General features: G+C 40.8%; 1 protein-coding gene across 8 annotated transcripts in view; it reads right to left on the bottom strand.

Moving 5' to 3' along the window:
• si:ch211-278j3.3 (E3 ubiquitin-protein ligase RNF19A) overlaps positions 1-26763 on the bottom strand; it is an 81197-nt gene that overhangs the window by 24719 nt on the left and 29715 nt on the right. For 7 of the 8 annotated variants that reach the window (XR_009445678.1, XM_059645316.1, XM_048530248.2 and 4 more), the window contains 3 exons: positions 15397-15530; positions 6944-7813; positions 2495-2700 (listed from right to left, as the gene is read on the bottom strand). Coding sequence is in view for 7 of the 8 variants with exons in the window: in XM_059645316.1 (XP_059501299.1) it covers positions 2495-2700; positions 6944-7428 (691 nt within the window). In the remaining variant the exon portion in view is untranslated. Of the gene's footprint in view, positions 1-2494; positions 2701-6943; positions 7814-15392; positions 15531-26763 lie in introns of all 8 variants that reach the window. The other variant, XM_048530249.2, reaches the window with a different exon arrangement.

Here is a 26763-nt window from a genome sequence, read left to right on the forward strand (position 1 = left end):
CCCCACTGGTGTCTCCATTTAAGTAGGAGATCCTATTCTGGTCAGTTAAGTGCCAATACCTAAATCCCACAGAAGAAATGAACTAGGTCTTAAAACCTAGTGGGAATGTTGCTAGCACTAAATCCTGGCCACTATCTCCAGGTGCCAAAGTGTGGTGACACTTCGTGTATAACACATGAAAAAAACACTTTTCACTGTATTTTTGTACACGTGACACATTTAAATCTAAAAAAACTCTGAAAATCTTGTTAGTTTTGCTCTTTTTACTTTGTCTCATTTTCCCACAGTTTTGCTTCTTTTCACACGAAAGTATAAAGTGGCATTTTCTTGACGAAATAACACTTCAGCCAACTTCTCTTTGCTACTCACACTCTTCCTTGACTGGTTTTAATGAGACATGATGAACAAGTTATAATATGGTCAACATCCCCAAACATGTTTTACACATTGGTCACCCGTTCCTTCCGTGAGATGGATCAATTCATGGGTTTTTGACAAACTAGTATTTTCTCCGGGTGATTCAAACTCACTCTCTACACTGGAGAGACCAAGCAGAGATTCAGATGACAAATTTTTTGAACTACGTTTATTCTGCCCTTAATTGCAACTCAAGCTTTCCTCTGCGACTATCTTTGTCAGTGCAGCCGAGACAAATGCAACAATTTTAATCATAATGGAAAAATGCTGCCACAAGTCGAGATAATATTTGATGAACCAGTTGGAACAAAGCGTGCACACACTGCAGACAGACTTAACATTGAAAAGAGGAAGAGTGGCCATTTGGTCCTTCAAGCATGTTCTGCATTTAATACAATCATAGTGGATCATCTAACTCTGTCCTGTATAGCCACTTTTACTCCCTCCCTTTGATCAGTTTAGCCACATAAAATTTAACTCTTTCCTGAAACCCCTCCGTCAAGCTGAAGGTTCATTCCGAGTCTGGAAACAAGAAAAACATGTTTCTTTGAAGGTAACAGTTCATTCTGCAATTAGAATTATTTAGATCAACAACATTAAAATAATTCAGGGCTGCATTAAGGCCTCACAATGGGCTCAAGATAGGCACTTGAGATACCATTGGAATCACAGATGTCTTCAGTCACAGTGTCTTGATCACAGTGCTGTGACAACTGAATCTACTTCCAGCAACCAAATCATCAGATAGATTGTAATTTGTGAACCAACTGCAGAGATTTCATTTAATTGGCCATACATCTATTGTCATTAGATGTTGCAATATAGTTCCCTCCTCTACCTTCTTTCTCCAGCACTTGTAATTTTTGCACACTCTCTGGTGGATAATGATCAATAACTTTTTTCTTTTAATTAGTAACACATATGATTTGTAAAAGAAAATGTCCAGATATGTCTAATAGCATCACTGCGCAGAAAGAAAAACACATTAGATTTAACAGCCAAAAGGAAGGGAGAAAAAGAGGTGATAGGGCCCTCGTGTGGTGCAGTGGCACCGTTCCTATCCCTGGATGAACAGGTCCAGGCTCAAATCCCACTACATCTAAAGGTGTGTAAATCTGAACAGGTTGATGAGGAAAAAAAAAAGGGGAAAAAAAAAAGAGGTGAAGAAGAGATTTAGTTCAAAGATGATCTAGAGATCAACTAGAAAGGCACAGGCAAAATCTTTTCTAGCCCCTAATTTATAAATGAAAATCAAACTTTCCTGTTAGATTTTCAGCCAATTTCACAAGTAGAATTTAGTATTCTATTTGGAATTTCTAATAATTTCATCTTGTACTCTTTTAAAGCAAGGTGAAGATAAGCAGAGTAAGGGAGAAAAAAAATCACAAGCAAAAAACCTTTATTTCTTGTTGGATTTGACTTTGGCAAAAATTGCCTGACTTCACTGATCCAGACTGAAACAGAAATTGAAGGATACAATGAGCTGAGAGGAATATCTGTGTTTGCTGTATACATCTTAGAAAAACAGATCTATTAACTTGACCAGTGAAAATATCAGCTGTAGTTCCAAACCCCTTGACAGTTCCTGACTTCAAAAATCAATGATTTCGAGTAATAGTAATCTAGATGCCTCCAAATGAATACTTATACAATTGCATTAAACTAGCTCAAGGTTCATTTGTTGTTGACTTCTACAATTCAGTAGCTTGCTACACTGTTTGAGTAAACCACAGGCACAATGCAGAAGGAGCCCATTGTGCCTCCACCAGCTCGTTAAATATGCATTATTACATAGTATTAATCTCCCACTTTTTCCCCCACACCCTTGCACATTATTTTTATCCAGAACAATCATCCAATGCTCTCTTGAATGTTTCAATTGAACAATGTTTACACAAGTATGGAGAAGTTTGTTAATATTTAACCTTGCTGATGAACCACAATAGTGACTTCGGTCATTTGTACTCTGTTTATTTAGAACCCTTTTGGGCAATGTATTGAGAGACATTTCATATATCAAATTGTAAAGAAAATATCTTAGGTGGAATTCTTGCTTTCCAAGAGAAGTAATATTTACCATTGTCTGATTCTTCACTGTGAATAAGAGAGGTAGAGTGCTTTTCTATTCCAGCAACAAACACATCTCTCTGCTTTCGAGCCTCACTGCAAGTTTGATCTGGGTGCCAAAGTTGTTTGCAGTGGTAACAGAATTCTGTCGCACACCCTGACCGCTCACATGTCAGCTTTGGGCAAGTTGCACAGCCACTGGCGATTACTCCATAGCTGTAAAGAGAGAGTCCAAGTTCATAAAACATCAACAGTATTTTGAGAGACCGCAATATTCATGCAGCAGTAATAAGGCACCTGTAATATATCATTCAACATCTTAACACCTAAAAAACAGAAGCATTACACAAATTAGTAAACTGCAGCATCTCAATCAAGGTGCAGTTATGCAAAGAGTTAGTTCACCCCACAAAACTAGGTCTGAAACATTTAATTCTTGTACACTTAAATTACTTAGAAGCCAGTATTGCTGGAATAGAGCTTTAAAAGGTGCCTGAACAGGAAGTTCCTGTAAAACACTGTCAGATATTAATTGTTAACTCCAAGACATTTCTTAGAAAAAAAAATTAGTTTTGCAACATGCATCACTATCAGAAAGTTTACTATATCTCAATACAATGAACTGGCCTGAACAGAATGTAGGCAATCACAATTGCTACGTTCAAATTCTACACACAGTAAAAAAAGTCCAATGGATCTTTACTTCCAAAACGTCAAGTTTGCTAACAGTTACAAATAAAACTTGAATGTTTATGTATTCTGGAAAATGCTACAAACAATAGCAGAAGCAGAAACAATCAAGTGATTTCAAAAGGAAACCAGATGGGTATTTGGGTAAAAAAAAATTGCAGGACTGCTGGGATAGAGCAAGGGAATGGAACAACGAGATTCCTCAATTTAAAAAAAAAGAGTTCAACAGACCAAATGGTTTCATTCCGTGCTGTCTTTATTCTAAGGTTCTGTCCAAAACATGCTTGCGCCAGAAGTCTTTTTACCATAGTAGAGTGGAAAACTGGAAAAAGTCAGTTCCATCAATAGCTTTCCCACCTCCACAACCATGATTCAGAGCCTTTCCCTCAAAATAAGGTAAAATTGGGCATATTTAGGCAGTATCACAAATACCAACCCCCAGCAGTAAGATTAAATCTGTAACAGATGGTCCAGGTATCTGTATCACACTTTGCCAGGTTTCAAAAATATTAAACAGCTATCACTAATGCTGGACAACTCGGCACATCAAATAGTTATGTCCAATTTAAATTGCCGATTTCCCTGACAGACCCAGTATTTAGCAATCTACTACATATTACAATAAATGTAGAAATACCAGCTGAATCGCCGTCATGCTGACCACACAAATTATGCCAAAATGATACATTTGACATCATTTGAAGATAAAAACACAAAGTTATTCAAAAGCTCAGTATTCAGACAAGTTGAATAAATCAGATTCTCAGCATTTTAGTAGAAGGAGAATACTGACAGCAAACATTCTTTGAGCCAAGCTCCAACGAAAAGCACACCAAATTTAAGTTCATGAATATAGAAGAAGCAAGAAGGTCCACATTGCCATGTAAAATTATAACATATTCTGTTCCAATAAAAAGGTTTGCAAAAAACCCTGCAAATACGTATGTAAAATGTTCCAAAGGCCTAGACTTTTAAAATATGGCCAAGAAAAATTGTAGCATGACCCTATGCTCGTGTAATAAGCTGTCCACGGCTTTATTAAATGCTATAGAGAAAATGAAGTGAGTACATTCAAATGTCATATGCAGCCTATCAAACCCACTCTACAATTCAGCTAGATCATGGCCTTCCTTTCCCTCAAAACCATTTTCTCCACGCTGCTCGAAACGGTCAGTTCAATGGTACTGATATTATGTGGACATACATCATGTGGCAAAAATAAAGAACTGATCATCGACTTCAGAAAGGAGGCGAACATGCCCCCATCTACATCAATGGAACTGAGGTTGAGAGGGTGAAGCGCATCAAGTTCCTTGGAGTGACGACAACCGATGACCTGTCCTGTGCTTCTAAGTAGATGCGACATTCAAGACAGCACAACACCTCTTCTTCCACAGGTGGCTCAAGAAATTTGGCATGTCCATAAGGTCCCTCACCAAATATTACAGATGTACCTTTGAAAGCACACTGATCGGGTACATAATGGCCTAGTATGCAAAAGCTCTTCCCAAGACAGTAAGAAACTACAGAAAGTTGTTCGCACAGTCCAGACCATCATGGAAGCCAACCTTCCATCCATGGACTCTTTATACTGCTTGCTGCCATGGAAAGGTAGCCAACATAATCAAAGACACATTGAACTCTGGTAATGACCTCCGGCAACCTCTTCCATCAGGCAGGAGATATAGAAGCCTTAACACGCGCACGCAGGTTTCTTCTGGCCATCATCAGACTGTTGAATGGTCTCAAACCTCAAATAATGTAACTGTGTGCCTCCAAGTCTTTTTGATCTTTACGTCCTTTGATTACTGTGATATGCCTACACTGCTGATAAGCAACTTTTTCACTGTATTTCGGCACACGTGACAATAAAATCAATCAAACAAATCAGTCCAAAATTGAGGGGTGTGGAGAAAAAAAACTGCACTATGATCCCCTATGGTGACACTCAATCATTTTTCTTCTTTGCTATTTGTCGTCTTCATGACAGCCTGAAGTCCCAGGTACACTTGTCACAGTTCCAGTCATTTTACCTATAGCATACATTATCAAAAGTTGCTTTCTTCTAACTATCCAATGCCAGTAGAACCTGGCTTGAGAGAGAATGTCTGGCTTAAGCCCGAGACAAAGCATGACTCAGACAGGAGTTAACGTATTGCATCTTCAGGGAGATGTCAAACATGAACTTAACGTGAAAATAAACTGGACATATTATAGATTAAACTGAACTCTCTAGTATTAGGGAGAATAATACCAGGAGAAAGGGTTGGCTGGGCCCTTAGAGTGGAAATGATGAGTTTTGGTTTCCACTCAAACAGCAATCTTTGGAAATCTTCAACTCAGAGAAGTGGGAGGTATTTAGTTGATGAGCAGATCTAAGATGAAGGAAAAAAGCTTCTTTGATATAAAAGGGAACCCAGGGATGCAAGGATCAGGTGAGAAACCGGACAGAGGCTGAAAATCAGCCATGAGTTAACTCAACTGTACAGCAACTTGAGGAGACAACTCCCGTACATTTTCCTTGTGTTATTGTCTTAGCTTGCATATGTATTTTCTATGTTATTAGCAACAATAACCTTGGAAGGTGATGGCCTAGTGGTACTATTGCTAAAATCTTAATCCAGAGATTATATAATGTTCTGCAGACCTAGGATTGAATCCCACTATGGCATATGGAATACAAACATCCAGAATTAAAAATTTAATGATGGCCATGGAACCTTCATCGGTTGTTGGAAATACCTATCTGGTTCACTAATGTAATTACTTGGTCCAGCCTACATATAACTCCAGACCAGAGCGGGCGACTCTTAACTGCCCTCTGGCCAATTAAGAATCGGCAATAAATGGTGGTCTAGTCAACAATGTCCACATGCCATGAATGAACATACAATAACTCAGCATATAGCTGGTGATAAATATCATTCCCAAAAGTAGCTTACTCTTGCATCATCAATTTCATCTCCCTCATTTATATGGTAATTAGTTGGAGAAAAGTGGATGGTAGTATGGGTGTGCAGAAGGATCTTTGTGTCCATGTACATAGATCCCTGAAAGTTGCCATCCAGGTTAACAGTGCTGTTAAGAAGGCTTATGGTGTGTTAGGTTTTATTGGTAGAGGGATTGAGTTCCGGAGCCCTGATGTCATGCTGCAACTGTACAAAACGCTAGTGCGACCTCACTTGGAATATTGCGTGCAGTTCTGGTTGCCCCATTACAGGAAGGATGTGGAAACATTGGAAAAGTTGCAGAGGAGATTTACCAGGATATTGCCTGGTCTGGAGCGAAGGCTTTATGAAGAAAGGCTGAGGGACTTGGGTCTGTTCTCACTGGAGAGAAGAAGGCTAAAAGGGATTTAATAGAGACATACAAGATGATCAGAGGATTAGATAGGGTGGACAGTGAGAGAGTCTTTTTCCGAGCTTGATGACGTCAGCTTGTATGAGGGGGCATAGCTACAAATTGAGGGGTGATAGATTTAAGACAGATGTCAGAGGCAGGTTCTTGACTCAGAGAGTGGTAAGGGTGTGGAACGCCCTGCCTGCCAATGTAGTTACCTCAGCCACATTAGGGGCATTTAAACAGTCCTTGGATAAGCAGATGGATGATGATGGGATAGTGTAGGGGGATGGGCTTAGATTAGTTCACAGGTCGGCTCAATATTGAGGGCCAAAGGGCCTGTTCTCCACTCTATTGTTCTTTGTTCATGTTCTAAAATAGAACATACATGCTACAAATAAATCAAATTGATTAGTCATGCCGGACATACCTACAGTCAGGTGCAGGGCACCATCGGGCATCTGGGTCTGATGCAAGGTATCTTCTCAGCATGAACTCCTCGTACTTTTCCATCAAACTGCCATTGTTGAGAATCATGCGGATGTCCGATGGATGAAATAACTCAGAACATTCTGGACAGGCAACATTGACCCGACTCTCTGTAATTTCAATCTTCAAATATTGCTGTAAACAAGCCAGGCAAGAACGATGGTGACAAGAAGTGATCTCTGGGAACTGGGATCGAGGTTGGCTAAGAAGACAGAGTGGGCACTCTAGTGTACCCAACAACTGTTCATTACTGGATGAGTGCGTTGTTCTGTTAGTGGAGGACATTTTCTTTTCATCTTCATTTTCAGTTTTTGCACGTATTCCCTCAACTGCAACTGTGGACATCTCCAGCTTTGATTTTGATTTAGGTTTCCTGCTGAACAGACTAAAGAATTGGAGCTGTCGATGTTTATTCGGTCTCCTCATAGTCTTGAATATATTGCAAAGTTACAGCAATGATCAAGGTTACTCCCCTTAATTATTTTACAAAGTGGTTGACCACAGTCTCTGATCATTGAAAGGTAAAATCTTTACAAGGGTAAACTGTTAAAAAGAAAATGTGGCAAGTTTCTTGATCCACTTAGGAATTCCAAGTTGTTCTAAATATAATTAGCAATACTGAAACAACTAGTGTTTTGTTCAATGGAGTTTACATGAAGAATGAATCACAACACTGATTTTTTAATGTCTGACCACAGAACAAATTCACATTGCAAGCTGAGATACTATGTAGTTGCAGAGTTGAACAATTGTTGGATGTTATGATGTCACCTTGCCATATTCATTGCTGTGTCCAATTTTATTAGGAAATCTAGAAAAAGTTGAAAGCAAAAAGGAGGAGAAATTAGTTGCATGAAAATTCTTGCATTTAAAACATGCTTCAATATGTTCATCTCAATCTAAAGCTTATCCAAGCAGTAATGTTATAATTGTTCATCGAAAACAAGATCACATCAGAAAGACCTTTCCGCCGCTGAAAATTTTCAACTGAACCTAAACGTATTTGCAAACAAAACTCTCAATAAATTAGAACCAAGGTGTGTTAATTTGACACGAGTTATGAATTCTACACAAAACTGAATTTATTATAAGAACACTCTTGGAAAAATCTGTCTCAAAACTAAACTCATGGACATCAGTCACTTACCGACAGTTCATATCAAATGTGATTGTTGCTGCACTACACTAATGATAAGGCTTTAAACGTTAATTGGTTAGAAAATTATTAAAGTCTAATTTCTTCATATATCTCCTTTCACAATGGCACCCTACAGGTCTGGCCCATTTTCGTAATTAAATCTTGAGCTTTGTGGTTGAGAATGCAGATGGGATTTTGTGGCACAGTGGCTGTATCCCTGCCCGTGAGCCAGAAGGCCTGATTTCAAATCTACCTGCTCCAGAGATGCGACACAAGTCTGAACAGCATGATTAAAACACTCACCACACATATGGTTTTGACATATATCCAAGCATAGATCTTTGCTGTACCCGGCTAAGTCAATTCCTCCCACTTACAAAAAGATGTATTTATTCCCATTCTCTGCTTCCCATCTGTCAATCAATTCTTGAAACATGCCAATGTATCACCCTCATCTCATGCGCTTTAAGTTTGTCTACTGGCCTCTAATGAGAAATCTTATGAAAAGCCTTCTGAACACAAAATACGTCACATTCACTGGTTCTCCCTTTTCTGTTCTACCAGTTACATCATCAAAAAATTCCAGTAGATTGATTAAGACCATAAGACACAGGAGTGGAAGTAAGGCCATTCGGCCCATCGAGTCCACTCTGTCATTTAAATCATGGCTGATGGGCATTTCAACTCCACGTCCCTGCACTCTCCCCGTAGCTCTTGATTCCTTGTGAGATCAAGAATTTATTGATCTCTGCCTTGAAGGCATCCAACGTCCCGGCCTCCACTGCACTCCGTGACATTGAATTCCACAAGCCCACCACTCTCTGGCTGAAGAAATGTCTCATTTCCGTTTTAAATTTACCCCCTCTAATTCTAAGGCTGTGCCCACGGGTCCTGGTCTCCCCGCCTAATGGAAACTCCCCAGTGTCCACCCTTTCTAAGCCACACATTATCTTGTAAGTTTCTATTAGATCTCCCCTCAACCTTCTAAACTCTAATTAATACAACCCCAGGATCCTTAGCTGTTCATCGTACGTTAAGCCTACCATTCCAGGGATCATATGTGAGAATCTCCACTGGACATGCTCTAGGGCCAGTGTGTCCTTCCTGAGGTGTGGGGCCCAAAATTGGACACAGTATTCTAAATGGGGCCTAACTAGAGCTTTGTAAAGTCTCAAAAGCACATCACTGCTTTTATATTCCAACCCTCTTGAGATAAACAACAACAGTACATTTACTTTCTTAATCACGGGCTCTATCTGCAAGTTAACATTTCGAGAATCCTGGACCAACACTCTCAGATCCCTGTATGCTTCTGCTTTACGAATTTTCTCACCGTTTAGAAAATAGTCCATGCCTGTATTCTATTTTCCAAAGTGCAAAACCTCACATTTGCTCACATTGAGTTTCATCAGCCATTTCCTGGGCCACTCTCCTAAACTGTCTAAGTCTTTCTGCAGCCTCCCCACCTCCACAGTATTACCTGCCTGTCCACCCATCTTCGTATCATAGGCAAGCTTGGCCAGGATGCCCTCAGTCACTTCATCCAGGCCATTAACATATAAAGTGAACAGCTGTGGCCCCAACACTGAAACCTGCGGGACACCACTCGTCACCGGTTGCCATTCCGAAAAAGAGCCTTTTATCCCAACTCTCTGCCTTCTGTCAGCCAATCCTCAATCCAAGCCAGTAGCTCACCTCGAACACCATGGGCCTTTACCTTGCTCAGTAGCCTCCCGTGAGGCACCTTATCAAAGGCCTTTTGGAAGTCTAGATAGATAACATCCACTAGGTTTCCCTGGTCTAACATACTTGTTACCTCTTCAAAGAATTCTAACAGGTTGGTCAGGCACGACTTCCCCTTACTAAATCCACATTGATTTGTTCTAATCTGATCCTGCACTTCCAGGAATTTAGAAATCTCATCCTTAACAATGGATCCTAGAATTTTACCAACAACTGAGGTTAGGCTAATCAGCCTATAATTTTCCATCTTTTGCCTTGATCGTTTCTTAAACAAGGGGGTTACAACAGCAATTTTCCAATCATCTGGGACCTTCCCAGAGTCCAGTGACTTTTGAAAGATCACGACCAAAGCCTCCGCTATTTCCTCAGCCACCTTCCTCAGAACTCTAGGATGTATCCCATCAGGGCCAGGAGATGTATCAATTTTTAGATCTTTTAGGTTTTCTAGTACTTTCTCTTTGGTAATGCCTACCATACTCAGCTCTGCCTCCTGACTCTCCCTAATTGTTGGCATACTACTCATGTCTTCCACCGTGAAGACTGACACAAAATACTTAAGTTTTTCAGCTATTTCCTTATCTCCCATCCCATCACTAGCCTTCCAGCATCAATTTGGAATGGCCGAATGTCTACTTTTGCCTCTTGTTTGTTTCTTATATATTGAAAGAAACTTTTACTATCATTTCTAATATTACTGGCTAGCCTACCTTCATGTTTGATCCTCTCCTTCCTTATTTCTCTCCTTGTTATCCTCCATTTGTTTTTGTAGCCTTCCCAATCTTCTGATTTCCCAGTGCTCTTGGCCACTTTATAGGCTGTCTCTTTTTCTTTGATACATTTCCTGAATTCCTTTGTCAACCATGGCTGTCTAATCCCACCCCGGATAATCTTTCTTTTCTTTGAGATGAACTTCTGTCCTGAGTCCTCACTTACACCCAGAAACTCCTGGCATTGTTGCTCTACTATCTTCCCCGCTAGGCTCTGCTTCCAGTCGATTTTCGTCAATTCCTCTCTCATGCCCCTGTAATTACCTCAATTTAACTGTAACACCATTACATCCGATTTTGCCTTCTCTGTTTCAAACTGAAGACTGAACTCTATCATATTATGATCGCTGCCTCCTAAGTGTTCCCTTAGTTGAAGAACTTTTATAACGTCAGGCTCATTACATAGCACTAAGTCCAGAATAGCCTGCTCCCTTGTGGGCTCCATCACAAGGTGTTCCAAAAAGCCATCCTGCAAACATTCCATGAATTCCCTTTCTTTGGATCCACTGGCAACATTATTCACCCAGTCCACCTGCATATTGAAGTCCCCCATGATCACCATGACCTTTCCTTTCTGACATGCCCTATCTATTTCCCGGTGCATCTTGCGACCCTGGTCCTGATCACTGTTAGGAGGTCTGTACATAACTCCCATTATGGTTTCTTTGCCTTTGTGGTTCCTCAACTCAACCCATACAGACTCCACATCCTCTGACTCTATGTCATTAAGTATGAATGCTTTTCATAAAACTGTGCTGGCATTGTTCGATCCAGTTAATGCCTTCCAAATATAACAAAGTGTGGAGCTGGATGAACACAGCAGGCCAAGCAGCATCTTAGGAGCAGAAAAGCTGACGTTTCATGGCCTTGACGACACTTTGTTATCTTGGATTCTCCAGCATCTGCAGTTCCCATTACCTCTGAATGACTTCCAAATGTTCTGTTATCACATCTTTTATTCTAGACTCCAGCATTTACCCTGCTACGGTGTTCGACTAACTGTTCAGTAAATCTGTTTTTTATTACCCTCACTTTATTTAAATAATGTGGTTACATTTGCTACTGTCCAAATTTGTAGGAACTGTTTCAAAGTCTACAGAAATTTGGAAGTTGACCGCCATAACATCCAATATTTCTGCAGTCACTTACTTTAGGATTCAGATTATCAAGACCTGATGATCTGTCAGCACTTAAATCTATTAATTTCCCCATTTTCTTGATAATACGCATTTCGTTCAATTCTGCCCTCTCACTCTACCCTTGGTTCCCTAACATTTCAGAGACGTTGTTAGTTCCTTCTTTTGTGAAGACAAAACCAAAATGTTTGTTCAATTCTTCTACCATTTCTTTGTTCCCCATTATGATTTCCCCAGCTTCTGACTGTAACAGATCTACATTTGTTGCTCTAATGTTTCCTCTTCACATATTTATAGAAGCTTGTATAATCAGCTCTGTTTTCTGAAAATTTTACTCATACATTATTTTCCTCTCTTGATCAACCTTTTGTCCTCTTTTGCTGTATGCTTCTAGTTCTCAGACTCCAACAGTTTCCTCCTGACAATTTTGTATGTCTCCTCTTTGGATCTAATTCTATCTTTAATTTGTTTTGTAAACCATGTTTGCACAGCTTATCTGCTTCATTTTTGCACAGGACAGGAATGAATAACTATCGTTAATCGTGTGCTCATTCTTTAAATATGAACCATTGCCTAACCACGATCAACCCGTTTCTTAAGGTTCCCCAATCTATCCTTGCCAATTTGTGGCTCACACTGTCACGATTCCCGTTATTTAGATTTCATAGAATTACAGAATCCTTACCGTGGGAATGCAGGTCATTCAGCCTATCGAGTCCACATCAACCTTCTGAACAGCATCCCACCCAAACCCACACCCCAGTTCACCATCCTACCTCTGTAAACCAGCATTCCTATGGCTAATCCTCTTATCCTGGAACGCATGGGCAATTCAGAATGGTCTATCTGCCAAACCTGCACATGTTTGTACTTTGGGAAGAAACCCATGCAGTCTAAGGAAACCCAAGCAGACATGGGAACAATGCGCAAACTCCATGCAATCACCTGAGGGTGGAATCCAATCCAGGCCCCTGGCGCTGTGAGGTAACAATGCTGACCACTGCGCCACTGTGCTGCCCTCGGACCCTAGTTTTGGATTTAACCACCTCATTTCCCATCTTAAGGAAGAAAGCTATCATATTGCAGTGGCTCTTCCAGCAATAGGATTGTTAACTAATTCTTTCCCATTGCAGAGTACCCAGTTTAGAATAATCTATGCCTGTTCTCTGGTTGGCTCCAAAATGCAGTAGTCTAAAACTACCACATACACGCTCCTGGAAATTCTCCTTTGCAATATTATTTCATGTTTGGTTTGACCAATCTATATATAAATTAAAGTCACCCACGAGTACAGCTATACCCTGATAGTATGCATCTCTGATTTATTGTTTAGCACCTTCCCTGACATTTTCACCACTTTTGGGACACCTGTAGACAATCCCCAGCAATGTTTTTTGCCCTTTTGTTTCTCTTGTCTTTACCCAAGCAGATTCCACATCATGATTTTTCAAGTGAATATCCTTTCCCACTAATGCATTGGTTTAATCTTTTACCAAAATGCTACCCCATCTCCTTTCACTTTTTGTCTATGCTTCCTAAATAATGAATAGTTCTGTTATCATCCTTGATACCCCTGCAGCCATATCTTTTTAACCACAACTATACCATAATTTTTTATATCTATCTACCTATGCTGTTACTTAACCTAACTTATTGTGAATACTCCTTACATTGAGACATAAAACCTTCAGGCTTATCTGTTTACCCTTGTTCATCATTTCAGCTTTATTTTGCATTATGGCCCAATTTGTTTTTTGCCCTTCAATTTTTCATCTTCCGTTTTTGCTTCTTATCTTTCTGTTTTTGATTTCTATTCTTGTTTCTTTCTGAAGTTCTTTTGCTGGGATCAGGTATTTCTTTATTTGGAACTCAGAGGACCTTTACTTTACTTACTTACTTACTGACCAGCATTGTCCAGTGAAAAGCAATCCAGAATCACAGGCCAACCCTTCTGCATTTCCTATAAGGAAGCAGATTACATCAGCAAACATGGGTTCATTCCCACAGTGTACAATCGTCCGTGATTGTCAATACCACATTGCAGAAGTCTGCACCAGCTTCCCTGGAAGCTGCCATGTCGGTTTATATCCTTGAGAACAGCATTTGTGGAGAGAAATCTGTGTCTTCTGAGTTGCTGAGTTTCTCCACTAATATTTGTTCTTGCTTGTTTCATATCTCCAGCATCTGTAATTGTTTGTTTCATCTTATTATAAACAAGGTTATGATGTTTGGACAGTCATTTTTTAATTTGAAAGACAAGGTGGGTCTCAGTACAGTGTAGACAGAATGTGCTGTGCTCTGTGCAACTCGAGCATGGAAATAGGGAAGTGTCGGATGGTGAAGAACTGGGACAACAGCAGCAGTCACCAGAAGAAAGATACACACCTTGAGCAGGAGGAACATCGCCTTTGGAATAATAGAGTAATTCATCCTCAGGCACCATAAGCCACATTGGTCTTAAATGATACCCGTGTATAATAACGGAGTTGGATGAAGAGATTGTTCATTAACAGCAAATTTGCTATTGCTTGAAGGGCAAGCAGCCCTTTTTTATTTCTGAAATGTATATGAAGAAAACACAACAAGAAATAAAGTTGCTACTCCTGTTGTTCACCAGAAGTTGGCGATTTCAACTGTTTGAAGATTTTCCAACACATAATGGTCCCACATTTAACAAAATGTTGCGTTACGCTAGGTGTCTGAGAAGGAACAATACTGCTTCTGTTAAGATTCTAACATGGTATGGCACCAAGGATGGGAAGCCTGCCTAGCTTCATGCTTGTAGGTGCATTTTAATAATTGTCAATCAAAATAGGTGATGATACAAAATAGCAGTACAACCATGAATTTGAGATTGTATTGGGAAGGGTTCTTCAGGGCTGGTGGCAAGTGATGTGGGGCTTTAAATATGGCACTGGAAATCCTAAAAGGTCCGATAGTGATGGGTGCTTGCAGTGGAGGTGAATGCAGGATAGCTTGAGTGCAGCACCAGAGGAGCATACTGCACACAGAATGAGGCGAGTAGCAGAGAACTGCATGAGAAATTTCACTCACGATCGCAGAGAAAAACCCTCCATGAAACTCTACAAAATTGACAATTATCAGATTTTATCAGATAAAATTAAGCCCAAAATCTTTATAACCAAGAAGTGTCAATCTGGAGATAAGCTGAAACTGTTTAGCTTTTTTGCATGAGAAGTACCTTGTATTCAAAATACAATAGAAATACGAATTTACTTTGTTTCACACTGCAGAAATCGTAATTGGTTTTATAGTAGTACTATAAAAAATGCCATATATATTTGATAAGATGCGCATATTGAAATACAAATGCAATTATATCATCCTGACCGATCATGGAACAAAAACAGAATTAAAATGAAATTGTTATCAGCCGCAGAGTCAAACACAGTTGCTTGGAGTATTAAGCCTAAATTATTTCTCTACCAATCCAGGAGTTTAGAGAATTAGGCAAAATCAACTCCAAAAGCAAGTTGCTTGTCTGAAATACCTTGCTATTTCAGAAAGTCAGACCCAAAATCAAAAACTTTTGCAGATCCCTACTATTCCCTTAAATGTAAATAATTTATAATACAATATACGTACTTACAGGTGTGGACTGATGATGCCTATCAGCCCATCATCTTAAATCCCTGATTAATTCACAGCTGTTGTTTATCCAAGGGCTTTCCTGGCAACTTAAGTTCTTTTCCACATTCTTATTGAGTACTTCTTGATTTCTGGCTGGAGAAGAGAACAGCGTATTAGAAGGAAGGCACCCAAATATTTGCTTGTCTTTAACTTCAGAAGACTGCAATTACTATAACTTGCCCAATGTTACAGTTCCAGTGGCATTTAACATTGAAATGAACACAATGTTTTTTCCTCACTATAATTTCAGATTTTCAGACAAATTGACTTTTACGGATTGCAAAACGTTTACTTACCAGAGGCAAAACAAATCTTATTTGTTTATGATTGATAGTTAGGGTCAAATTGATCTTACTTTAGGCAAGGTTCACAAAGTTTAGTGTATTTCACTGTAACATTGAAATGATTGCCTGAATCCAAGAAAATCATGTTTAATACACCTGTTAGGAATGAGTGATAATGGGAACTGCAGATGCTGGAGAATCCAAGATAACAAAGTGTGGAGCTGGATGAACACAGCAGGCCAAACAGCAGGCCTAGACCCTTCATGTCAGCTTTTGTGCTCCTGAGATGCTGCTTGGCCTGCTGTGTTCATCCAGCTTCACAATTTGTTATCTTGTTAGGAAAGGGTACTAGTGAACAACTAGAACAATGTAATTCTACGGCAAGTACTAACAACTAGAAAACCTTAAGTACTACTGCTCCTCAGATATTTGAATATGGATTGTTCTAAGGCAAAAAGATGTGTCTGGATAAAAACTAAGACAGCATTGCAATTTGCTTTCAATTTAACATTTCGCTAGAAAGGATGCCTAGTGAGGAATTGATTTCCTTGACATAATCACAGAACAAAGAATAATACACCGCATAGTTGGTTCTAAAATGATCAAAGGTTTAAAATTTTACAATGTCTCAGAAGTAACTTTAGAAATCTCAAACTAATTTAATCAAAATCTATAGATTGCATAGTATATAAAGAAACTAATTACAAATTATAAGAATTGAACAGTTTAAAAATGTATACTCTCCCATTAAACTGGAAAAGATTGAAATTCTAAGAAGTCATAATGAAATCACAGGGCAGACAGTGGAAAGACTGATATCTTTTGATTGGATGGCCAACTCTAATACCCCCCCCAACTACCTTCCACAGAAAAGTGGTTACCTATTAACTGGTCATAAAACAAGCTTTCTTCACAAATGGGGGAGGGGAGGGAGATTCTGAAATAAATAGGGAGAGAGGGAGAGGCAGATAGAAGATGGATAAAGAAGATAGGTGGAGAGGAGACTGACAGGTCAAAGAGACAGGGTTGGAGCCAGTGAAGGTGAATGTAGGTGGGGCGTTAGGGAGGGGATAGCTCGGTCCAGGGAGGACGGACAGGTCAAGGAGGCAGGATGAGGTCAGTGGTTAGGAGATGGGGGTGGGGGTTGAGTTGGGAGGACTGGTTAGGGAGGTGGGGACGAGCTGTGCTGGTTTTGCGATGCAGTCAGGGGAGCGGAGTTCTTGGAGCTTGTGAAGTCTCACCCACCACCTCCACAGCCAGCAGCTAAGCCCTGCCGACAGCGTTCCACCCACCACCTTCACAGCCAGCAGCTCCAGAGGAGACAGTAGCACCCAGCCCTGCCGGGTCTTCACCAAGCCCCAGACCTCCCCGTTACTGAAGGTGAACTGTCAGCCCTCAGTAAAAGGCTCACCTTTGTCCCCCTCCACCCAAACATCGACAAATAAAACTCACATTTGGACAGTGAACTGTTTTTCTGCCGCCTCCGCCTCCACGCTTACTTCTTTAATCGTGAGTCTAACCCTCCCTCTACTGACACCTTCTCCCACCTCCAACAAACACCCTTCTCCTGCACACCACCCCAAGGCCTCCTACCCTCCCTCGACCTCTTCATCTCTAACTGCTGTCGAGACATCAATCGCCTCAACCTCTCCACCCCTCTCACCCACTCCAACCTCACCACCCCAGGACGTGCAGCCCTCCACACCAATCCCAACATCACTACAAAACCCGCGGACAAGGGAGGTGCAGCTGTAGTATGGCACACTGACCTCTACATCGCTGAGGCCAGACGCTAGCTCTCTGACACCTCCTCCTACCGCCCCCTTGATCATGACCCCCACCAAACCATCCACAACCTCATCACCTCAGGTGACCTTCCACCCACAGCATCTCATTGTTCCCCAACCCCGCACGGTCCGCTTATATCTCCTTCCCAAGATCCACAAACCTGACTGTCCTGGTTGACCCATTGTCGCCGCCTGTTCCTGCCCCACCGAACTCATCTCTACTTTTCACGACTCCATTTTCTGCCCCTTGATCCAGGAACTCGCCACCTACATCCGTGACACCACGCGTGCCCTCTGTCTCCTCCAAAACTTTTGATTCCCTGGCCCCATGAATGTCCAGTCCCTGTACACTCGCATTCCCTATGCAGATAGCCTAAAGGCCCTCTGCTTCTTCCTGTCCCGCAGGCCGACCAGTCCCCCTCCACTGATACCTCTATCCGCTTAGCTGAACTTGTCCTCACCCTTAACAACTTCTCCTTCAATTTCCTAGAGACAAAGGGGGTGGCCATGGGTACCCGCAAGGGTCCAAGCTACACCTGCCTCTTTGTAGGATATGTGGAACAATCCCTCTTCCAAACCTACACTGGCCCTATCCCTCACCTCTGTCTCCGTTACATCGATGACTGTATCGGTGCCACCTCGTGCTCCCACGAGGAGCTCGAACAGTTCATCCACTTCACTAACACCTTCTACCCCAACCTTAAGTTCACCTAGGCCATCTCCAATACCTTTCTCTCTCCTTCGTGGACCCCTCTGTCTCCATCTCTGGCATCCACCTGGAAACCGATATTCATTTCAAGCCTACTGACTCCCACAGCTACCTAGAATACACCACCTCTCACCCACCTTCCTGCAAAAAGGCCAACCGTTATTCCCAATTCCTTTGCCTCCACCACAGCTGCTCCCAAGATGAGGCATTCCACTCCCAGACATCCGAGATGTCCTCGTTTATCAAGGACCACAACTTCCCCTCCACAGTGGTCAAAAATGCCCTCAACCACGTCTCTCACGTTTCCTGCAGCTCAGCCCGCACATGCCCTACCCGGAATAACAACCAAAACAGGAACCCCTTGCCCTCACGTATCACCTCACTAACTTCTGAATCTAACGCATCATCCTCTGACACTTCCGCCATCTGCAATCTGACACCACTATCAAAGACATTTTTCCCTCCCTACGATTATCTGCTTTCCAGAGGGGCCACTGTTTCCGTGATTCCCTTGTCCACTCCATACTCCCCTCCAGCCCCAGCACTCCTGGCACTTTTCCCCGCAACTGGAGCAAGAGCTACACCTGTCCCTACAGCTACCCCGTCACCCCTATCCCAGGCCTGAAGAAGACATTCCACATCAAACAGATGTTCACCTGCACATCCACCAACGTGGTATACTGTATCCGCTGTACCCATTATGGCCTCCTTTACATCGCGGAAATCAAGCGGAAGCTTGGGGGCTGTTTTGCCAAACACCTACGCTTGGTTCACAACAAACAACCACACCTCCCAGTCGCGAACCATTTCAACTCCTCCTCTCACTCCTTGGACAACATGTCCATCCTTCTCCTGCATTGCCACAATGATGCCACCCGAAAGCCGCAGGAACAGCATCTCATTTTTCATTTGGGAACCCTGCAGCCCAAGGATATCAATATGGACTTCACAAGCTTCAAAATCTCTCCTCCCCCAACCGCATCCCAAAACCAGCCTAGCTTGTCTCCACCTCCCTAAGCATTCCTCCCACCTCAAGCCTCACCCCCATCTCCTACCCACTAACCTCATCCCGCCTCCTTGACCTGCCCGTCCTCCCTGGACTGACCTATCCCCTCCCTAACTCCCCACTTACAGTCTCCTTTACTGGCTCCAACCCCACCTCTTTGATCTGTCTGCCTCCTCTCCACCGATCTTCTCCTTTATCCATCTTCTATCCGCCTCCCCTCTCTCGCTGTTTATTTCAGAATCCCCTTCCCCTCCCCCATTTCTGAAGAAGGGTCTTGACCCAATAGTCAGCTTTCCTGTCCCTCTGATGCTGCTTGGCCTGCTGTGTTCATCCAGCTCTACACCTCATCTCAGATTCTCCAGCATCGGCAGTTCCTACTATCTCTGTCAATTCTATCAAATTGGCAAGACTGAATTGTTAGAATATACAAATAAGAAAAATAAAATACTCTTGCTCATATAATTTGCCTTCTACTAAGGCAGACAATTAAGAGTTTTCCACTGTGTTGCAATCGTCACCACTTCCCCCACAGCTGCTTCAATACTACTGAAACAAAGGTCAATCATATGAAGTTTATGTTTGCGCCATTAACTGCAAGATTTTTATTTAAGTTTCTCATGTAGCATGCAAATTTTTCCTGAATCAAATGTTAAGACATCATACCCGCAAATTCAATCCAAAAATATGTACCTATCTGAAACATTAAACAGGTCAAGTTGTTGCGCAGGTTTCTTTTACTCATTTGGCTGCAATGCCTTGTAACAACAAATATATTAATTGTGAAATTATTTATCTTGCATTAGATACAGAACAATGCAACATGATGGGCACAGAACATGCTGTCCCGTTAGTGCTGCTGGACAAAGTAACTAATGATTTTAAATTATCTTTTGAGTACGGTAACTGATTCTAGTGACAAAGCATTTTGTAACTTTGAAAATAGTTGACAAATATGTCAAGCTAACTGCTCTAGAACTACAGTCATACTTAGTCTTCTGCTTAAGTTCAATCTATTAGAACTATGCAAAACGTGTGTTATAATGAGAGGTCGTTCATGGGTTTTGTTTCTGTCTATAAAGCATAGTTCGCATGAGTCTTGGAACAGCATGTGAAAGTACTGCCACAGTGGATAGCCCTAATAATGAAACGTGCTTAATGACACTGAAATAGATGGGAAAGTAAATTGCAATGAAGAAACAAGAAATTTACAAATTGATATGGATAGGTTAGCTGAAAGTGCCAAAATTCAGAGCAGACAAAATTTAATGGAGATAAACTGTGATCCATTTTCGAGCAGCAGAAAAAAGGCAACTTATTAGCTGAATGGAGAGAAACTGCAGAATGCTTTAGTGCAGAGGGATCTGGGTGTTCGGCTGCATGAATCACAGAAAACTAGTATGCAGGTTCAGTCAATAATAAAGAAGGTAAATAGAATTTTGCTATTTATTGCTAAAGGAATAGAATATAAAACAGGGAAGTGTTGCTGTGCAAGGTATTACTGAGACTGTAACTGGAGTACAGGGTACTGGTTTGGTCCCCTTACTTGAGAAATTATGTAGTTGGTTCTAATCTACTCAATTAATTGGTGGTTCACCAGATTGATTCCAGAGAGGAGGGGTTTGTCTTACAAACAGAGGTGGAGCAACTTAGGCCTGTACTCTGCAGAGTTTAGAAGAATGAAATGAGACCCGAGGTACAAAAGATGATGAAGGAGATTGACGAAGTAGGCATTGAGAGGATATTTTCTCTTGTGGGACAATCTACAATGAAAGGTCATAGTTTTAGGGGAAACTGATTTGAGTGTGTGAGAGAGTGAGAGGACAAATTACTTTGTTCAAAGAATTGTGAATCTGTGGAATTCACTGACCCAGAAGTAGATTTTGGGACACTAAGAATATTTGAGGAGGAGATAATATTTTTGATCTGTAGTATGTTAATAGTTTAGCACTGCAAAACAGAGTTGCGACTGAGATGAGATCAGCCATAATAGTATTGAATGATGGAGCAGGCTCAAGGGCTGACTTGCCTACTCCTGCTCCTGGTTCTTATAGTCTATGAAAAGAATGTTTGCCAATGCTCATATTGTCCTCTGGGATGTACTGGGTGGACTTGTCACCATCAATTTGACTTGCTGGCATTACTAAAGGTACAATATCAGGTGGGGAAGAATTCCCACATCACACTTTAGGCAGAAGGTGTGCTCATTCTTGAGTAAAGAACAAACTACATGACAAATGGAAAAGCACTGGGAAAAACCGTTGCACAGAGAGATCTGGGTGTTCAGGTCCATTGTACCCTGAAGGTGGCAACTCTGGTCGATAGAAGGCGTTCGGCAAGCTTTCATTCATCGGACGGGGTGTTGAGTACAAGAGTTGTCAGGTCATGTTACAGTCGTATAGGACTTTGGTTCGACCACATGTGAAATACTGCATACAGTTCTGGTTGCCACAATAGCAAAAGGATGTGGATGTTTCTGAGAGGGTGCAGAGGAGGTTCACCAGGGTGTTGCCTGGTATGGAGGGTGCTAGCTATGAAGAGAGATTGAGTAGATTAGAATTATTTACATTAGAAAGATGGAGGTGGGGGGGGGACCTGATTGAGGTCTAGAAAATCATGAGGGCTATAGACAGGGTGGATAGCAAGAAGCTCCCCCCCCCCCCCCCCCAGAGTGGGGGATTCAATTAACTTGGGGTCATGATTTCAAGCTGAGAGGGGAAAAGTTTAAGGGAGATATGCATGGAAAGTTCTTTACACAGTGTGTGGTGGGTGCCTGGAACGCGTTGTCAGCAGACACGACAGCGTTACTTAAGGTGTACCTAGACAGATACATGCATGGGCAGGGAGCAGAGGGATACAGATCCTTGGAAAATAGGCGACAAGTTTAGATAGAGGATCTGGATCGGCACGGACTTGGAGGGCCTAAGGGCCTGTTCCTGTGCTGTGATTTTCTTTGTTCTTTTTTCTGAAGATTTAAAACAAATTAAAAATACTGCTTGTCATATGAAAATTTATTTCAAGTGCTAGCCATCATTTGGAGGTTATCATTCACTGCTCGTGTGCAAGGCTGACATTTTCATGGCACAGATAGAACCAACGTTCACCAATCTAGTGTTGGCCAGCATTGGAGGGATACTTGGTCTTGAAGCAAAAGTCATAAAAAAGATTTTGAAACAGTGCTTATGAAAATTTTTGGTATCTATGATTTTGTCAGTGCAACCAATAATTTGGATTTTGCTTCTCAAGGTAGACATCAAATCCAGATAAGCTTATCAGTAAGGAAAGAAAAAATACATTCTGTTTCAAATAAAGAAATATCTGATCCTAGCAAAAGAATTTCAGAAAGAATGAAATCACCGCCCACTCATCCCAGTTACAGAAAATGACTTTTTCAGTGAGCTGACCTTAAGATTCCCATTTGTTTAAATGTCATTCTGATGGCTTCTCTTCAATTGCCAATGAGAGGTAGTGAAAAGGCTTATATTCCTTCATAACTTGAAGACCAATATCCAAAGAAATGTTTTTGAATGCTATTGGAATGAAATAAATATCTCTCCACATTTTTACGTTGGATGACACTGAACTGCAAAAATACATTTTCAATGAGCCGTTGTGCAAAGATTGGAATATTACTTTTGGTAGCACTTCGTTGAAATTCCCCCAGAAGCCTCACATTTTTGGATTATGCTCAAGAGTACTAACACCACCAAAAGGACTGAAAAGACGGAAGAAAATTATAGTCCATTCACAACAAAATGAGCAACAATAAATCAGAAACAAAATTTCTAAAATACAAACACTTGCAAGGTTTTAAACAGAACTAATAGTCTAAAGAAGTTTTCTTTTAATATATAATAGATACAGAAAGGATGGGCTCCAAATTTGTTGTGTGATTTTAGCTAGCTACATCAAGATACGTTTACGAGAAATATTTTTCTGACAAAAGTGAAAAAATGAAATGGTGTGGTGAAAGACCTCACTATAATTTCTGCACGAGTACTCAGGATTTGGGAATTTGGGAAAATGACACTTTTTTTATTGGTTGAGTCTTAAACTGTTTTGTAAGGACTGCTGTGGTCATTTAAAATCCTGCCTTTCAACAGACTGTGTTTATCTCAAGAAACTTGGTGACTTCCTGTGTTTCCCATCCTTTTGCTCCAAGGTTGTTTGCTAGGCCATTTTGCTCTGAAGGTTACTCTATACGACGAGATGAAAAGTGAAAAGCAAGCAATGCATGGATTGAATGGGCCGCCGTGGAGTGCAAAGTGCATAGCAATGATGGTTTAATTGGCCTGTGGGTTTTTTGTCAGTGGAGGATATGTCGAGAAAACGGTGTTTGAGAGGACAGTAAGCCATGGGAGAAAGAGAGAATAGGGCTTCAATTATGATATACATCATTACATTCAAGTGACTGTCAACAAGATGTGACAGAGATGAACTTTACTAGATTGGTGGACAGTTCTGTGCTGCGGAGAATGATAGGCGAAGTGCTGATGGCCTGAATGTCACGCCAACAGCATCCAACGTAGATCCAGCAAGTTTGGTTAGACGATATCACTCGCCGGTAAGATCTCCCAAAAAGCAGTTTCAGTCAATATGACGTTCTCTTTTTGCTGGGAAAGTGAAACATTTTTAACAAAGAACAAAGAAAATTACAGCACAGGAGCAGGCCCTCCAAGCCTGCGCCAATCGAGATCCTCTGTCTAACCTGTCATCTCTTTTCTAAGGGTCTGTGTCCATTTGCTCCCCGCCCATCCACGTACCTGTCCAGATATATCTTAAAAGACGCTAACGTGTCTGCGTCTACCACTTCTGGCAACGCGTTCCAGGCACCCACCACCCTCTGCGTAAAGAACTTTCCACGCATATCTCCCTTAAACTTTCCCCCTCTCACTTTGAACTCATGACCCCTAGTAATTGAGTCCCCCACTCTGGGAAACAGCTTCTTGCTATCCACCCTGTCTATACCCATCATGATTTTGTAGACCTCAATCATGTCCCCCTGATTGTTAGAATTTAATGTTAAATTCTTTCTCCACAGGGAAACTCCATTGATGGAAATACCTTCTGCAAGAAGGGATAATTTTTAGATGGCTTAATGTCTCCTTTTCAAAAATAAACAACATCTTTGGAGGATACTGTATTTTTGCTACCAAGTTGCTAGACATCAAAACGTGTCAATTAAAATGCTGTAACTTTCAAAACTGAGCTCAGGCTAATCTGAGAACTTACTGACATAAACATACAAATATGCAGTAAAGTTTAAACAAAACACAATAGTAGTCGGGTACTTACTTTCCTGATAAATAACTGAAACAGATTCACCCATCTTTACAAAATTTGTTAAATTTACTGAGAAAGTTTGAACTAAAGCTTGTAGCTGAAGCAATTATTTAATGCCAAATGAAATAATTGGCGTTTGAAGATTAGCTCAATGAAAATATACAAGAGTGCAAAGACAATTTATTGTTTTATAGGTACTGGTTTTAATCTGACTAAATGGGTGTGGTCGACAACCGTTGATTCTTTAAAAGTTTAAAGTTATTCTCAGGTTGGGTGGAAGGAAGGCAGAGCATACTTCCTGACAGACCAGTTTTTCAAGCTGAGTTTTTTTTATACCTTATTTGGCTTGTAGATATTTGAACAACAAAAAGCCAAAATTCATTTTGTGTTTAGCTTTTCAACCCATCTTACTGCATGAGGATTGAAGTAAGCCATATTCTTGCTACTGAAAGGCTTCAAAAATAAGTTTATGCCTCTTCTTCAAATATTTATGATTGCAATCACTGCAATACCGAAGCTACAAATTATGATAAACCATAATTAATTGATGACTTAGACTCCCTACAGTGTGGAAACAGGCCCTTCGGCCCAACAAGTCCACACTGACTCTCACAGCAGCCCATCAGGCACATCCCCCTATAACCCATCTAATCTAGACATCCCTGAATACTATGGGCAATTCAGCATGGCCAATCCATCTAGCCTGCACATCTTTGTACAGTGGGAGGAAACCGGAGGACCCGAAGGAAACCCATGCAGACATGGGGAGAATGTGCAAACTCCGTATAAAGAGTGGAATCATACCCCGGCCCCTGGCGCTGTGAGGCAGCAGTGCTAACCTCTGAGCCACCGTGCCACCCTAGGATAACTGCAAAAGTTCAGTAAATGGCAACCCCAATCTCCAGTCAAATGATATTACAAAAATTACAATGGGATGAAGATTTATTCTACGCTTGAGGTATACTACTTCTCACATTTTATACTCAATCAGTTTTCATAAATTTTGATGAAGGGAAATTGTCAACAATCAATTGTATAGTGCACATTAGATTCCACTCGCTCATTCTGACCAATAATTCAGAATTGAGAGAGTGAATAAAAGCAACATTTGAAAGTAACAAAGCAAATCTTCAATAGTTTACTTTAACACCCCAATTAAACAGTGGGTATTCGTATTGAAGCACAGGCACCTTATATCTGATAATAAGCAATGGCTCCAAAAAGACCATTCAACAGACTGTTATTTTTCTGCATAATTTCTCATTATGGAACATGATGTCACACTGAACAGCCAAGTTACAAATTTGTCTCTTTGTTATTAAAGGTATTTTACTTTAAAGATACTGAAGAAGATACGCCAGGAAAGCACTGATTATTAAAGCTGGTATTCAAAACATATCTGATTAAATATTTTCTTTAATAATTAAGTGCAGTGTGTTAACATACAAACTTCATGTGCAAAAGGATCAGCATTTTATTACATAGCAGATTATGTATTATAGTCGTAAGTGTTTTTGTTGGCATCAAAAAGGAAGCAACAAAAAAGTCAGATTAATTTAGGCACTTCTTCCTGTTTTTTTCAGCCAATGTTCCATCCACGAGGCAGTGTAGATTGGCCATATATGGACCTCTTGGAGGTAGGTATAGCCGTTAGATAAAGGAACATAAAGACATTTCGTCACACCTCTCAGCTTAACTCGTTAGAATTTCCTCACTAAACTGTCAATTTTTTTTTGTATGATCATATTCACTCGAGGTACGGTGTGCAAGAGGAATGGGATTAAGGATTTTTCACCATAGGAACATGTACAGTTCATGTAGCCAACCTTGATTTAATTCAATGGCTTGGTGGCATAGTAATGGTGTCTTTCTTCTGCCTTTAACTAAGTAGTTACAGCTAAATAATACAGTATTGAATACAATAAATCATGAGTTTGCAGTATTTCTTGTTATTGTTCTGCATATGGATCCATAATTCAAATTAATTTAAGCAAAAAAACCCCCACTTTCTTCTATGATGTAACACATAATAAGATGACGGACAGTCACAAAGTACGAGCAATCCAATTCAAATGACAAATCAGGAGGTTTAACAGTTGCAAATACTGCATGTGTCTTGAACGTTACATGACTCATCAAATCAGTATTGACTAAATATAAAAGAGTAAAACTACAAGCATTACCAAATTCACACAGATAACACATTGCAGAAAAGGTAAACGATTCTGGTAAAGTAATTTGTTCATGTGCAATGAAACAT

Source organism: Stegostoma tigrinum, chromosome 4, assembly GCF_030684315.1.
Source record: "Stegostoma tigrinum isolate sSteTig4 chromosome 4, sSteTig4.hap1, whole genome shotgun sequence".
Lineage (NCBI taxonomy): Eukaryota > Metazoa > Chordata > Chondrichthyes > Orectolobiformes > Stegostomatidae > Stegostoma > Stegostoma tigrinum.